The following is a 17,110-nucleotide window of genomic DNA, read 5'->3' on the forward strand; positions in this document are numbered from 1 at the left end:
AGGGCTGCTGTTCCTGGTAGTGGGCCTTTTGTGTGCGTAGATGAGGAAGGCCTTTCTGAGAAAGCTTTTTCGGGTATTGACCTGTCAGAGGCATGATGAGGCTAGAAGGCAGAGGTCAGATGTGCCAGGCCCTGCAAGGAATTTGTCTTCTATTCCTAGTTCTGGGACCATGGGGAAGAGGCAGGCTCTTCCAGTATTTATTGAAAACTTAAAAATGTAAGCTGGAACGAAATTCAAGGCTATCTGTGCACATGAAAGAGAATATTAATTTACATGGACCTATTTTGCATAGTTTAATGCACATGTATATTTTATGCAGGCTAACATGGTTGCTTTTCTTTTTCAGTTGGATGAACTACAGCTTTGCAAGAATTGCTTCTATTTGTCAAATGCTCGTCCTGACAACTGGTTCTGCTACCCTTGTGTATGTGACATTTTGTGGTTTGGGGTTTTTACCTCTTAAGTATATGATGGTCTGAGGAAGTTTACTTCCAATATGCTTAAAGATTATATTCTTTCCTAAATGTTTCTTTGTATCGTAGTACATATGGTTTTAATGAGTATAAAACCTTAGACACGGGAAAACAACTTGGGATCCTAATTCATTTCTGACTTTAAAATGAGGACCTAAGAATAAACATTGGGTCCCTTAACAGTAGAATGAAGTAGATTTTTGCCTTTCCTCTCATTCTTTCACAAGAAATCTAAGGCTTTATATATGTTTTTGGCTGTGTAATTTCCCCTGAAATGACATGATTTCAGGAAGGGTGCTGACACGGGACCGTTTGGGGTCCCTGTGAGTGTTCTGGGGACCCCAAAGGCACGGGGGTTAGAGGCCGCCTGCGAGCAGCCAGTCTTCCAGATGTTGCTGTGCTTCTCAGTCACTTGAGAGTTTGATTAAAATTTGGATCTCTGATGAGGTGGGTCCGAAGCAGGGCCTAAATCCTCCTGTTCGTAACAGGCTTGTGAAGCACAGTGACCGCCTGCCGTGTGTCCCTGCCACCCACACGGCTCTGAGACCACCACAGCCCAGAGTGCTGCCGGCAGACTCTCCTGTCTGTATTCCTACTGTAATGCAGATTCTAATTTTGGGGTGTTTTTCTTGGAGGCAAAACGAATCAATCCCAGAAAAAGAAGTTCTGTTTGTTTAGGAGTTAGAAATCTTCAACATGATGAATACACTTGACCAAATAGTTCAGTATTAATGGTGTACTTGTATTTAATACTTTAATATGACAAGGTAAAACATTTTATTTCCAGATACCTAATCATGAGCTGGTTTGGGCTAAAATGAAAGGTTTTGGATTCTGGCCAGCCAAAGTCATGCAGAAAGAGGACAATCAGGTTGACGTCCGCTTCTTTGGTCACCACCACCAAAGGTAACCACGTCCCCAAGGGCAGCAGTCAGAGCTGAGCCTGTGGGGAGCAGCATGAAGCTGCTTTAAATGGAGGAAATGAATCAGCACACGACTTGACTAGGCAGCTTGTCGAGGATGTCTATAAATCGTATTTCTGGGTATATTTCAGATGCTGTTTACTAAACGGGACCGTTTCAGTCGCTGACACTGGGACTGCATTCATAGTGCTGTGCAGGGGACGGGTTCTCAGGACGTGTCCATTTCATAGTGTCGTCGTGACATTATGGCTGTTTTAGCCCTTTTTTTCTAAGAGTGTTAAAAAAGCCACAGACAAAAATTACAACTCGGGAGTAGACGAGAGTGTCAGTCTCATGATCTGAGAACGTTTATGAGTACCTCACACGTGCGTAAGAATTACATGTGTAGAACTACCAGACGTTTCCAGTCTAGATTTTCAAAGTTTCTGTTGCTGGGGAGATGTATACAGCAAAGCTTAAAAATTTACATTTTCATAATATAAAAGCATGTATCCCAAGGGTAAAATCTATTTTTATTACTATAAAATTATAGTTGCATGGTTAGTATTTTATACCAAGCATGCTGAACTATATTGTAAAACTATAGCTACCTTCCTTCATTGTGATGTTAAGGCCTTAAAACTTACTGCACATTGAAAATTAAAAAGTCTAAAATCTTATCCTAAGTAATGTGTCACTAACAGCATTGACTCTAAAAATGTGAAATCCTCAAGTTTTCTGAACTATCACAAGACTCAGAAATTTAATGAGTCTAACTAATCAGACCACAATAGGAAAAATAATTCATGTGTCATTTTTTGGGGTGGATTTAACACAGATTTTTAAAGGGAAGAAGTGCCAAAAGTCAGGCTACAGCGTCAAAGTCATACTTTTGCAAGGATTTCAGTTTACATCCTGTGAAGTGTCTCCTGTCAGCCTGAGGGGCAGCTGTCTTGTTCAGTTGTTACTGTGAGATGCTGTAGAAGAAGGGGCTTCATTCCTCTCCGTAGTGAACTTTTCGTTGGTCTTCATTTAATTTAAACAGAATTTCAGTTACAAGAAACCAGTGGATAGTGTAAATATCCAAAAAAAGTCGTTTTGTTTTTCCGTAGACGCACACTTACCTGACACTGCTTTCTTTCATGGCAAGAAACATTAATTAAATAATGATACCATAATTCAGTACAAAATGAGTGTCCTATTGTGTGCTTAGTAAGTGGTGATCACCCTCGCTTGTTTCCGTCCCAGTGAAGCAGGCCAGCGCGGAAAGGTGGGCTCGACCAGACGGCTGGTTCGTAGACTTGTGTCCTGCCACCATCATTTCCTGCTCTAGTTTCGGTCAAGTTATTTAGCCTCCCTGAGCCTTGTTTCCTCACTTGTAAAATAGGGGCGTCCGTAGTACCTGTCTCATAGGGGTTGTAAGATTTAAAGACATTGTTGTATATAAAGACCTAAGCTTAATGCCTGCCATGTAGAGATACTTAATAAACGTTAGCATTGTAATACAAATGTGTGAACAAGAGAGGAAAAGTTTGATTCATGTTTTAAAATTTCATTAAATAATAAAAGTTAGCTTAGAATAAAACAAGAATCGAACAGTTATTTTTTAAAACCGTACTGCCAGGTGAGAATAACTGACAGAATTTTTTTAACTCTATTTTTTTTTTCTTTTTCATCGCTTTTCAAACAGCTTTGTAGTATCTCCAGTATGAGGTAATATACTGAATGACATAAAACAAATTATGCAGAAAATTTTATCTAAAAAATTTTGGACAGATGGGTCTCTAAGGCCTTTATTTTAGAAAATAAAATCTATAGTTTTACTATCAATCTAGTCTTTTTGCTGTGCTTTTCCTGGTTACATTGTGACCAGTAAGATCTTTGAAGTGAATGAATGATTTATGCTCTATCATATTAGAATATTTGATGTATTAAAAAACAAACTGTACAAAAATTAAAACCATGAGTTTTAATTACTTAAGCAACACCAAGAGCTGATGGCCAATAAGGACTACCAGCTGCAAGTTTTCCTTAATATTCTTTTTTTTAACCATTTTGAAGTGTACAGTTCAGTGGTGTTGAGTAAATTCACACTGTTGTGCTGTGTCGCCACCAGTAAATATGCGTCATGTCTTTTACATGTCAGCGGGAGAAAACAATTATCAGTGGTCTCGGGCTAGTCCCTTCTGCACCCTGAAACGTGCCCGTCCCTGGGCCCTGAGCTCCTTGTAATGTGATGCTGCAAGAGGCAGGCCGACTCGTTTGCTGAGTCCGAGTGGGGCTCTGCCGGCCGGCGAGGAAGGAGCAGATGAGGTCTGCCTGGCGGCTCCGCTGACTCTCTGCTGGAGCTGGCAAGAAATCGGGGGGCTGCAAGAAACAGTGGAAACGTTTTGAGTTCATTTGCTTGCACATCTCTGAGCCATTTTCGTTCTGCATGTATTCAGAGCATTCAGGATCAAAAAATGCGTAGGTACAGCTAAATTAGATTATACCCCTTTTTATTAGACACCCTGAACTGTTGGGTGTTCTTTGTTTGCCTTTTTCATTTTTATTTTTTGGTAGATCAGATTGAATACTCAGTGATAGTCTTTAAAACTGAAATCTGATTGTCTACAGTCATGGAATTGATTAAAGGAGAACAGGAATGCATGTATGAACAGCACTGAGAATTATGTCCCATGTTAAGAATAGATGTGAATCGATTTTATTATATCCAAAGCATAAATGGATACGCTAAGGGGAAAAGCCAAGTGCTGGTCCCAGGCAGTCAGCACTGCTCGTAACAGAAATCTCTCTCAAAAACCTACTGTTTTTAAACATGAACTAACATACTTTTATTGATTGTCTGGTACGTAACAGGCGCTCAGTAGATATCTGTTGACTGAAAGAGTAGATAAAATATTCCCTAAAGATCTAGTGACAAGGAACTCTTCCATAAGCAAATTCTCCTGTGCACTGTTTGCATTAGAGTTTAGAGGTTTTCAAAGTATATTCTTCTTTGATTTCTAACAAGCACTTGTGTCAGAAGAGACTATGTTGATGTAATATTTATAAACATTTACATAGCAGTTCAAATTTAATAATTTTAGCTGTCAGCATATAATAGTATGAATTACTATATATTTAAAATGTGCTTTTAAATTGTAAAGCAAATAGCATAGTTTCTACAAGCAAGCTAGAAGTCTGCATTTATGGCATGGACTTGTGAGCTGTGATTCTCTAAGATGCCTTCAGAGTAGTCACAGGCCTGGGATTTCTGAAACTCTGAAATTATAGGCCGGGAATGAAAACTGACATCTCACACATATAAACAGGAGACTGAAAAGAAGAAGTCTTGGTGTGTTCATAGTGCTGTAGTCCACTGTGGAACCTGTGCTCTGGAAAACGTGTTACTGTCAGGCACGCAGCCTAGTTTCCTACCTCACTTGTGACGCCCCCTCAACCTGGACTTCCACCCTTACACGGTCCCTGTCTAAATCCTGCCGGTCTTTGAACATGGAGCCCCAGTGACACCCTCTTCCTGTCTAGAGCACCCTGGCGTCACCTGGGCTGTGCTGCATTCGCATCATTCCTGACAAAGTGTAAGGTCCTTTGAGGCGATGGCATGATATGTGGAAGTGCCATCCTAGTAGCCAGGCTCCTTGGTGCCATCACGGGGCTCCAGCCACCAGTTACTAGCTTAGCGTCACCCCATCTGGGCAGCACGTCCTCCAGCTGTTTGAGAGGTGGTCACGCTGGGCAGACAGGTCCCGTCGACAGCCGTGGGTGCCTCCTGCTGGCACAAAGCACAGCGCACGGCATTCCAGATGGGCCCGCTTCAGTCCAGTTTAGTGATTAGGGCCCCGGAAAAGTTGCTTGAATTTTTACCATTTTTCCTGATAGAACCAAGTACAGTGTTTCATCCTACGGTGTTAGATCAGTAATGCATGTAATTCAGACACACTTAAAGCTGTGGTTTGCTGGATGAAACAAATATGTGTGTCCTCGTTAATCGGGGTCCGTCTAATGGGTAGGATGCGACGTACATACGACTTACTAGATAACAGATTTCAGATGCCCTCACATTATGAATCTCACGAAAATTTCTGGGCATTTTCAAGTGATTCTGTAGTTGTAGTCTACAAAGAGCTGGATTTTGAATAGGGTAGTGCTAACCCTTTGGAAAGGGCTTGTGCAAAATGTAGGTAGAGACTATGTGGAGCTTAAGCTGGCTGAAGGAAATAGCACTTCTGAGGCTCTGGCAGCCGTTCCACCTCCGAGGCTTTTCTCTGATGCCCACCTCACCCGTTCCTGCGTGGTGAGCGTGTTCTCCAAGCCGGAGCTGCCAGACACAGTAGGCTGTGCTGTGTGGTGGGTACGGCCCAGCACTACTTGGGGAGTCTCTTAACTGCTCCTTGCAATGTTGCCAGGGCTTGGATCCCTTCTGAGAACATACAGGACATCACCGTGAACGTGCATCGGCTGCATGTGAAGCGCAGTATGGGTTGGAAAAAGGCTTGCGATGAGCTGGAGCTGCATCAGCGCTTCCTTCGTGAGGGAAGATTCTGGAAGTCTAAGAGTGAGGACCGCGGGGAAGAGGAGGCCGAGTCCAGTATCTCCTCTACCAGCAACGAGCAGGTGAGCGGTGTCCTGTGAGGAGCCACCTGCGAGCGTCCTTAGTGCACCCCTCCTTGTGACGGCAGGTGCTCAGGTTTCTCCTTCCTTCCTGTAAGCATCTGTGAAGCACTCTGCAAAGGAGACCCGACCAGTTCAGAGAGACAGACAAACGCCCACAGCCCTGCCCTAGCCATGCCAATGTGGACAGCACGCTGCCCTGCGGGCCTCCACCTTACTCTGCAGGGGCGGCTGGAAAGGGCACATTCCAGGTGGATGGGGCGAGTCACCCCCTTACCTGTAGGTCCATCACCAGTGTTTTCACCACAGAAGTGATTCCTAGTGTCAGGAATAATGTGCTGTTACTTTTACGGTGCCCACAGCTGAAGGTCACTCAAGAACCAAGAGCAAAGAAAGGACGACGTAATCAAAGTGTGGAACCCAAAAAAGAAGTAAGTTGTGCACTTGGCAGAGTCCAGGTGGCAGGAAACAGGAAATATTTTCAAAGTTGTGGTCAAGGCAATTACTGGGATGTGTGCCTGTGGGACGTGTGGCCATCACTCAAGTCCTGTCAGCCAGGTGTGGGCCCCACCCTCTGACCCCGCGCATGGGGGTGGGGGCGGGCACTCCTGGGATACATGATAAAACTGCTCATGCAGTTTTATCCAACACACCAGTTAGCCCACCATTTTAAAACTGGAGGAAACTATGGTGAGGCTCAGACTTTTAAAAGTAAACAACCCACACACATTTTAAAACCAGTTGTAAATCTGGGCATAGTCCACACGCAGACTCGGCGAAAAGTGGTTTAGGACTTTAGGAAAATTGTTGGTGAATCTAGTCTGAGGAAGTGACTATACATTGGTAATAGTTTCATATTTTGTATGATACTTTTTTTTAGCCTACTTTAAAAGCAAAAATGAAGTTACTGTTTAGAATTATTGTAGCTATTGCATGGATTTTTTTGTTTATTTTTAAGTGTGGTAAAATATACCTAATAGAATTCACCATCTTAATTATGTGGTTTTTAACAGCAGTTTATTCTGTGGCTTGTTCTTGAACTGGTTTCACACTGAAGTGCTTCTTGCCCTCCAGGAACCAGAACCTGAAACCGAAGCCGTGAGTTCCAGCCAGGAAATCCCCACCATGCCTCAGCCAATCGAAAAAGTTTCCGTGTCAACTCAGACCAAGAAGTTAAGTGCCTCTTCACCAAGGATGCTGCATCGGAGCACCCAGACCGCCAGTGACGGTGTGTGTCAGAGCATGTGTCATGACAAGTACACCAAGATTTTCAATGACTTCAAGGACCGCATGAAGTCTGACCACAAGCGAGAAACTGAAAGAGTCGTCCGAGAAGCCCTGGAAAAGGTGAGGGGCCCACCAGGCACGGTGCCCTGCCCCTTCCCTGGGCACGGCGGGCAGTTCTCCTGTGGCTGGTGAGCTTCCACTCACGCATCAGCCAGGAGAAACACAGTAGAAAAACGTCTTTTCTAATACTTCCATCTGCAGTAGTGCTTTTCTCCCGTAACCATTTGCAGCCCTTAGTCACATAAGGGGACGAGGTACAGCATTTCAGTACAAACTATGTGTTATGGTTTTGTTCTGAGTGTCCATGGTCTTGTACATTGTGGGCTGACTTGGTTTTCATTTCAGCTGCGTTCTGAGATGGAAGAAGAGAAAAGACAAGCTGTAAATAAGGCTGTGGCCAACATGCAAGGCGAGGTGGACAGAAAATGTAAGCAAGTGAAGGACAAGTGCAAAGAGGAGTTCGTGGAGGAGATCAAGAAGCTGGCAACGCAGCACAAGCAGCTCATCTCTCAGACCAAGAAGAAGCAGTGGGTGAGTGGCAGGCAGTGTGCTTCAGAAGCTGGCCGCTGCAGACGGGCCGGGGGGGCGGGGGGTGGGGGGCGAAAACAGACGTGGGACGGAGGGAGGAGGTCTGTGCGCACAGATCAAGCGTGGAATTGGCAGTGTCACTTACAGTACAGTTCCACTGAAATCTGTGCTCTCGGCGCCAGACCCCGCGGAGCTAAGCCCTGCTCAGGGTTGTGTCAGGTTGAGACTGGGACGCTTCAGGACAGAGCTTGTTAGTATACCGTGTTTCCCCGAAAATAAGACCTAACCGGAAAATAAGCCCTAGCATGGTTTTTCAGGATGACATCCCCTGAACATAAGTCCGAATGCGTCTTTTGGAGCAAAACTTAATATAAGACCTGGTCTTATTTTCAGGAAAACACAGTAGTTAATTTACATGACTTCTCCATCTCAGCTTCTGTTTCATGTGGATAAATCCGCTCACCCTGACTTTTGCCTCCTGATAGGGGATATCTAAATTGTGAAATTATAAACGTAGGTGTCACGGTAGCAGATTGGGATTTTCAGAATTTACTTGACTTTTATACAGTAGAGTCTATGAAAGAAATTGATTAGTTTTACTGTATAATAGTGACGTCTCACAGGTCTTTAACTGCACTTAGAATCTGAGACATAGTTCAGGATTTCCTCCCTCCTTGTAGCTCAGGAACATTCCGTCGTATGTATGTTCTGCCCCCTCTGTGCATCTGCCCGTTGACAGACACTTGGCTTGCTTCCGTGTTTGACTATTGGAAGTACTTTGCTGGGTCATAGGTGGTTCTATCTTTAACTTTTTGAGGATCTTTCATACTGTTTTCCGTAGTGGCTGCACCAGTCTGCAATCCCACCAACAGTGCACAAGGGTTCCCTTTTCTCCACAGCCTCCCAGCACTTGTGTGTTATGATGACGGTAGCTGTCCTCAGAAGTGTAAGGTGGCATCTCACTGGTTCTGGTTCGCATTTCCCTGACTACTATTAGTGACGTTGAGCATCTCTTCATGTACCTATTGGCATTCCTGTATCTTTTTTGATAAATGTCTATTCTCAAGTCCCTTGCCCTCTTTGAATTGACGTTTTTTTGTTGTTGAGTTTTAAGAGCTCTCTATGTATTCTGGATATTAATCCCTTATCAGCTATATGATTTGCAAATCATTTCTCCCATTCTGTGGATAACTTTCAAAAAGTCCTCTTGGTTTACTTTCTCCTGTGTTACCTGTGCCTTTGGTGTCATATCCAAGAAATCATCACCAAATCCAACGTCCTGAAGCTTCTGTCCTATATTTTCTTCTAAGAGTTTTATTGTCTTAGGTCTTATATTTACATCTGTGATCCATTTTGAATTAATTTTTGTATATGGTGTTAGGTGAGAGTTCAACTTCTTTCCAGCACCATTAAATGGTCATAGCAACCTCGTGAAAAATCATTTGACCAAAAATGTGAGGGTTTTTTTTCTTGGGTGCTCTATTCTATTCCTCTGGTCTATCTGTCTTTATGCCACTACTGCACAGTTTTGATTACCATAGCTTTGTAGTAAGTTGAAATCAGGAAGCGAGAGTCCTCCAGATGTGCTGGTTTTTTTTTCATGACTGTTTTGGCTATTTGTGATCCCTTTAAGATTCAACATGAAAATTAGGAGGGGCTTTTCTATACCTACTAAAAATGTCATGGGAATTTTGATAGGCTTGCATTGAATCTGTAGAGCACTCTCAGGAGTACTGACATTTTCATAATATTAAGTCTTTCAAACTGTGAACATTTATTCTTTAATTTCTTTCCGACACATTTTGTAGTTTTCATCGTACACGTCTTTCACCTCCTTGGTTTTATTCTTATTTTGAACTGGTTTGAATAGAATTTTTTCATAATTTCCTTATGACATTGTTCATCACTCGTGTATAGAAATGCAGCCAATTGTAGTGTGTTGTCTGTGTCTTGGTATTTTGCTGAATTAATGTATTAGATCTCACAGCTTTGTTCTGGAGTCTTCAGGGTTTTCTACATAGATCACATCGTATGCAGAGATCATTTCACTTCTTCCTTTTCAATTTGGATGCTTTTATTCTTCTTTGCCTAACTGCTCCGGCTAGGACTTCTGGGATGGTGCTAAATAGCAGGCGTGAAAGCCAGCAGGCACCCTTGTCTTGTTCCTGGTCTAAAGGAAAACTTGGTCTTTCACCTTTGAGTGTGATGTTTGCTGTGGACTCGTCATATGTGGCTCGCATCATATGGAGGTAGTTTCCTTCTATTCCTGTTTTGTGGAGTGTCTTTATCATGACAGGGTGTTGAATTTCGTTAAATGCTTTTTCTGCATCAATTGAGATGATCATGCTTGTGTTTTCCTTCATCATGTCGATGTGGTGTTACATTAGCCGATTTCACTCGAACCATCCACACATTACAGGACTATATGGTCATGGTATTTTAATCTTTTTAAAAAGCTGCTGAAAGTCCATTTGCTAGTATTCTGTGGAGGGTTCTGTCCCAGTGTTCTTAAGGCCTGATCTGTAGTTTTCTTGTGGTGACTTTGGCTTTGGTATCAGGGTTTGGTGGACTCATAGAGTTTTGGAAGTGTTGACTCCTATTCAGTTTTTTGGGAAAAATTCAAGGATTGGTGTTAGTTCTTCCTTAATGGTTTGGTAGAATGTACTTAAGCTGTCATGTCTAGAGCTCTTTATTATTGGGATATCTTTGATTTCTGGTTCACTTTCCTTACTAGTTATGGGTCTACTCAGATTTTCTGCTTCTTTGTGATTTAGTCTTGGTAGGTTTTGTGTTTCTAGGAATTTGTCCATGTCATCTAGGTTGTCCAATTTGGTGTGTATAATTGTTAATAGTGTGTTGTTACCATCATATGTTTCTGTGGAATTAGTAGTAAAGTCCCCACTTTTGTTTCTGGTTTTCTTGAGTCCCCTCTTTTTTCTGAGTCCATCTAACTAAAAGTTTTTCAGTGTTGTTGATCTTTTTGAAGAACCAACCTTCATTGATTTTTTTTCCTTCTATTTTTCTACTCTCTAATCTTTATTATTTCCTTCCTCCTGCTAGCTTTGGGTTTAGTTTTTTTTTCCTGATTCCTTAAGGTGGACTTTTAGCTTACTGATTTGAGACTTTTCTTTTCTTACAGTCAGTATTTGCAACGATAACTTTCCCTCCGACACCGCCTTTCTGCGTCCCTTAAGTTTCAGTATGTTGAGCTTTCTGAGTTCCCTGTGATTTCTTCTTTGATCCATTGGTTGTTCAAAAGTGTGTTGTTTAATTTTGACAACTCTGTGAATTTTCCAGTTCTACTTTTCTTTTTAATTGCTTGTTTGATTCCATTATTGTTGTCAGAGAAGATCTCTTTTTTTTGATATCTACCTTTTAAAATACATTGAGACGTAATTTGTAAGCTGACATACGGTCTGTCCTGGAAAATGTCCCATGTACACGCTCTGGGTCTGTTAGGTTTATTGTGGATTTTGTCCTCCATTTCCTTATCTTCTGTCTGGTTGTTCTATGCACTTGTGAATGGGGTGTTGACATCTTCAACTGTTATTGTAAAAGTGTTTCTTCCTTCAATTCTGTCAATTTTTGCTTCATATATTTTGATGGTGTGTCGTTAGGTATGTAAATGTTCGTATTAATAGAAGGCTCAATACAGCAAGAAAATACAACTATATAGTATCTTTGTAACCCTCTTTAAAGTCTATTTTGCCTGACAGTCATATAGTGACCCTGCTCTCTAGATTACTATTTGCACAGAACATCTTTTCCCACCCTTTTCGCTTTCAAACTGTGTGTTTCTCCAGTGAGTGTCCTACAGACGGCACGTATTGGGACCATGTGTTTTTAGCCATTCTGCCAGTCTGTTTTTTGACTAGAGAGTTTAATCCGTGTAACTATTACATTGTTTTGTGCACCTGAAACTAATTTTAAAAAATGGGGGGAAAAAGTGATAAGGGGGCAGTTTGTGTTATATACACCCCATAGCTTTTCGTCCCTCATTTCCTGAATATCTGTCTATTGTGTTTAATAGATATTTTTTTTTTGTAGTGAATTATTTTCTTTGTGTATATGCTATAGCTCTTTTCTTTGTAGTGACCATGGGGACTGCATTTAAGCACCTAAAGTTATAGTAGCTTAAGTTCAACAACATACAAAACTTGGCTCCTTTACAGCTGTCCCCACCTGTTTCAACTGTTGTCACAAAATTACATCTCTGCACATTGTGTGCCCAGAAACGTAAATTAAAAATTCTTTTGGGCTGGCCCGGTGGCTCAGGTGGTTAGAGCTCCATGCTCCTAACTCCAAAGGCTGCCGGTTCGATTCCCACATGGGCCAGTGGGCTCTCAACCACAAGGTTGCCAGTTCGATTCCTCGACTCCCTCAAGGGATGGTGGGCTCCGCGCCCTGCAACTAAGATTGAACACGGCACCTTGAGCTGAGCTGCCTCCCGGATGGCTCAGTTGGTTGGAGCACGGGCTCTCAACCACAAGGTTGCCAGTTCGATTCCTCGACTCCCTCAAGGGATGGTGGGCTCTGTCCCCCTGCAACTAAGATTGAACACGGCACCTTGAGCTGAGCTGCCGCTGAGCTCCCGGATGGCTCAGTTGGTTGGAGTGCATCCTCTCAACCACAAGGTTGCCGGTTCAACTCCCGCAAGAGATGGTGGGCTGTGCCCCCTGCAACTAGCAACGGCAACTGGACCTGGAGCTGAGCTGCGCCCGACACAACTAAGACTGAAAAGGACAACAACTTGAAGCTGAACGGCACCCTCCACAACTAAGATTGAAAGGACAACAACTTGACTTGGAAAACAGGCCTGGAAGTACACACTGTTCCCCAATAAAGCCCTGTTCCCCTTCCCCAATAAAATCTTTAAAAAAAAAAAAAATTCTTTTAAATGCTTTACTCTTCTAAATTATATAAAAAACAAGATTTGGAGTTTTGGAGTTACAAATGAAATGTACAATAGGACTGACTAGCTTTCATACTAACAACTTTTTAAAAAATCTGTTCAATCTCTTCAGTCGTGTAGAAAACAAGAGGTACAGTTACAAGGCATTGTTATAATAGCACTAGCTTTTATACTTGTCCAGGATGAACCTTCACTGAGATCTTTGGAACTCCCTCAGCTTCTGTTTATCTGGGAATTTTAAAATTTTTCTCACTTTTGAAGGACAGTTTTGCTGAATATAGAATTCTCTGTTAACAGTTTTTTTCTTTTAGCACTTTAGTATATCAGCCACTGGCCTCCAGAGTTTCTGATGAGAACTCTGACCATACTTTGATGATCCTTTGCTTGCTTCTCTTACTGCTTTCATGATTCTAGTAACATTTGCTTTGGAAAGTATGGTTATATGTGTCCTGATATGGGTCTCTTGGAGCTCATTGTGCTTCCTGTATATTTCTTTTCAGACCTTTCATCAGATTGGGAACTTTTCAGCCCTTATTTCTTCAAATATTCTTTCTGTCCTTTTCTCTCTCTCTCCTTGTGGGAATCCAAACACGTATATCGTGCTGTCCCTCAAGTCCCTTAGGTTCTGCCCACTTCTCTTCAATCTTTTCTTTTCCTTATACTTGTTAATTTGCATTGTACCTCCTCGAAGCTGCCTTGGACTCCCTCTAGTGATTTTTCACTTCGGTTACTGGACTGTTCAGTACCAGATTTTCCTTTTGGTTTCCTTGTATTGATATTTCCATTTTTTTCAGACATCATTTTCTTGACTTTCTCCACATCTTCCTTTACCATATTTCCCCAAAAATAAGACCTAGCTGGATCATCAGCTCTAATGCATCTTTTGGAGCAAAACAAAGACCCGGTATTATATCATATCATATTCCCTGTCTTATATAAGACCCGGTCTTATTTTAATAAAACATTATATTAAAATAAGACCGGGTCTTATTTTTGTTCCAAAAGACGCATTAGAGCTGATTGTCTGATTGTCTGGCTATGTCTTATTTTCGGGGAAACAAAGTTATTTGAGCATTTTTATTAGTTGTTTTAAAGTCTTTGTCGAATATAACTGCCATTAGGGTGTTTGAAGGTCATGTGTTTCTATTTCTTTGTAACTGCATGATTCACGGTTGAACACTGGACATCTGAATCTAATAATACGGTAACTCTGGAACACTATTTCTCCCCCTTCTCAGGGTTGTTTGATGGCTGTGCCAAGAATCAGCCTGAAGTGTAAACTAAGTGTCTTCTTGGCCTTTCCTGGGGCGTGCACATTCACTGATGTTCCCTGTATGTGCAATTGGTTTTGAGTGTCCTAGTGTTTAATGTCTAGTTCCTGGGAGGGGAGGTTAAGGGGCATTGGCCCTTTAACTGTCCTGTAAGTCACTTCAGCTGGAGAAGAGAGGGCTCGTGACAGTGGGGAGAGATACAACAGCAGCTGTCCCCTCGCTGCCCCCTCAACCAGAAGCAGCAGTCAGCACGCCGCTCTGCACTCTGGCGGGCAGGGGCCTTTTGTTCAGCCCGGCTCCCACAGGCACAACTGCCTGCCATGGGGCCGGGATGTGCTAAGAGAGGAGACTGACCCAAAGCAACAACATCCTGTCCACACCTCCCCTGGAAGCCTTCAGCACACCCACGTTGCCAATCACTTCACACAGGTTGTGGTCAGGGCAGGACAGATGCCTGGTGCCTTCCATTGTGTTTCCAGAAGCTGCTCAAGACCTTTTTAAGGAAGTAGAAATTACTTAGTCTGTGTGCTGCTGAGAATGACCCAGCACAGATGGAGGAGGCTGTCTAGCTAAGCGTGGCCGCATCCCGCAGCCTCTGCCCGCTGCTGTTGGGCTCATGCGTCAGCCACTCTGTGTTCTCGCAGTGCTCGTTCCAGGACGAGCCGGGAGGAACTGTAGAAGCGCTTCCCGAGTGCCTTCGTAGCCGGCCGCTGTGCACGCAGGCCCTGTCTAACCGCCCGGTCTCTCGCCCACAGTGCTACAACTGTGAGGAGGAGGCCATGTACCACTGCTGCTGGAATACGTCCTACTGCTCCATCAAGTGCCAGCAGGAGCATTGGCACGCCGAGCACAAACGCACCTGTCGCCGGAAAAGATGAAGGCGGGCTCCTGCTGGGAAGCGCCGCCGCCACTCCTCAGACACGACGGTTTTTGTTTCCAAGAAGCCAAAATTGTTTAGAATTTGCTTCCCATTTTGCACCAGCCTTTAAACACTTTTCGTGAAGAAATTTTGCACAGTAGTTTGAATCTTTTGTTAATGTCCCTCTGGAGTTTTCAGGGGGTAAAAGTACCATCAGTGGAGGGTATTATTTTAAATGAAATTTAATTGAGAATTTGTTGCATTTACAGCAAATTTTAAAACATTTTTAGGTTTTACAGAGATTTTAACCTTTAAACAACAAACAGATCTTTAAAAAAATAACAGGTGAATACAAGTGAGTTTAACAAATAAACATTTAAAATGGATCTGAATGTAAGAACTACAGAACTGTTTCAGAAAAAAAAAAAACATACTACCTTGATGTGAAATTTATTTCTTAACCTTGTTGAGCTGGTTTTATTCAACTTAATTTACCGTTTAAAGGCATTACCTATTGGTTATGCCAGTGGGTATGAGATTGAATTTAGGGAACAGGGTTGACACAGCAGGTGCTGGTCCTGCATATTTTTTCTTAAATATTTCCCAGTTGTGTTTTTCATTATTTCTTTTCAATATATAACTTTTATAACAAATTATTAGCTTTGATCTTGTAGTTTAAAATTGCAGGGAACTGGGGTAATCTTTTACTGAGCTGGATCTTAGAGAAAATGAATATTTAAATTTTAAAGTTTGCACATTTCATCTTTGTCCTAACATGAGTGCTTGTAACAAAATAAGAAAAATAAGCCAAAAACTACCTTAATCCATACATGAAATTATAGATGAGGCATACAAATTTATTTAATGCTTCCCGTCCCTCCCCAAATATCATCTGATTGCCTATTATCTGGTGTCACCTCGTATATTGTGAGTTAATTAATGCTAAAAGGAAAGAAAGCACTTAAGTTTCACAGAAGCCGTTATGTTTGTAGTAATGGATCATTGCCTACTAATGAGCTCCATCACTGTACACAGAATGAAGAATAATGCATGTTAATTTTCTTGTATTAAAGATGCCGTGATTTGTAAAAAGTCTGTATTTTGCGGAATGTCTGGATTAAGAAGCATTACCAATAGGAATGGATCGATAGTTGAATAATGATTTTTTTATACATAGATATATAAAATACAACCAGGAAAACTTAAATTACTTTTTTTTAAGAAAAATCTCACAATTATGTTTTTTCAAAGACTGATCTTAGACCAAGTCAAAATCCCATTTATCGTTTAGTTATTTTTGAAGGTTAGAGAAATAATTTGTAAATATTTATTTAGACCTTTGATATTTATTAAAGCAATTACACACAATGGAAGTGAAAGAATCAGGAGAAAAACCTTTTAAAAAGTTTTCTCCAGGTTTGTCAGGGTCACTCTAAAGATAAAAATGTAACTAAGTCTTCTGTGACATAATCACCCATCAGTCCTGGTGCTGTTGCAGGTGCTGGTGACACAAGTTAATCGACAAGCTGCTGCCAGTGGTGCCCGTGGCTCATAAGCACGGCCGTGGCCGTCTCAGCGCCGCACCTGCAGGACACAGTGACTTGGCATCCCTGTCACTCCTGGTCACTGTCAGGCCGCAGTTCTGCCACCGTGCCATGTGGCCCGGTTGAGACGTCGCCACCAAGACACTTACCTTCTCTGATCGTTTTTCAAGTTTTAAAACTTCGATCCACCCCTATGAGAGCAAGTTATTGTGGAAATACTTTCGGTGTAAACCATTCCAGAGTGTGTACTATTTACTGATAGCTGCATGAACGTAAGACTCGTGTTACTTTGGCTTTTTTGTCTCCGTTGACACGGTTGCACATTTCCAAGTTACTACAGTGTGAAAACTGTGTGTTTAAAAAAAAAAAAACAAAAAAACAAAATTAAAAAAAGATTGTGGCCTGGTTTTGTAAAAGTTTTAGGTAAAATTACAATTGATTGTTTTAGGAATCATGATTAAAAATTTTCTGCAAATCATAAAGCTATATCGAGATGTTGAGCTTAGCCACTCTGCACATTGTAAGTACTCATTGTGGCTGTCCAGTTCTACGATGCATTCTGGCATTTTGTAAGCTGCTCTGACTAGCAATATATAGATTCATTTAATGTGTTAACATTGGTAATAAATGTATTTAAAAAAACTGGCCTCACTACATTGTTGATTCACGCCGTTCCCTGGCACCAAACCAGACAGCCCAGATCACATGGTCATCATCCCT

General features: G+C 42.0%; 1 protein-coding gene across 10 annotated transcripts in view; it reads left to right on the forward strand.

Annotated features, from left to right (window-relative positions):
- The window catches only part of ZMYND11 (zinc finger MYND-type containing 11), a 127,554-nt gene extending 110,793 nt beyond the window's left edge, over nucleotides 1–16,761 (forward strand). For all 10 annotated transcript variants that reach the window (XM_033102170.1, XM_033102174.1, XM_033102168.1 and 7 more), the window contains 7 exons: nucleotides 347–424; nucleotides 1,261–1,379; nucleotides 5,785–5,992; nucleotides 6,352–6,420; nucleotides 7,064–7,336; nucleotides 7,622–7,807; nucleotides 14,743–16,761. In XM_033102170.1, coding sequence (XP_032958061.1) covers nucleotides 347–424; nucleotides 1,261–1,379; nucleotides 5,785–5,992; nucleotides 6,352–6,420; nucleotides 7,064–7,336; nucleotides 7,622–7,807; nucleotides 14,743–14,865 — 1,056 coding nt within the window. In that variant the 3' untranslated portion in view covers nucleotides 14,866–16,761. The remainder of the gene's footprint in view (nucleotides 1–346; nucleotides 425–1,260; nucleotides 1,380–5,784; nucleotides 5,993–6,351; nucleotides 6,421–7,063; nucleotides 7,337–7,621; nucleotides 7,808–14,742) is intronic.
- Nucleotides 16,762–17,110: the final 349 nt, after the last annotated feature.

This window comes from Rhinolophus ferrumequinum, unplaced genomic scaffold, assembly GCF_004115265.2.
Source record: "Rhinolophus ferrumequinum isolate MPI-CBG mRhiFer1 unplaced genomic scaffold, mRhiFer1_v1.p scaffold_109_arrow_ctg1, whole genome shotgun sequence".
Taxonomy (NCBI): domain Eukaryota; kingdom Metazoa; phylum Chordata; class Mammalia; order Chiroptera; family Rhinolophidae; genus Rhinolophus; species Rhinolophus ferrumequinum.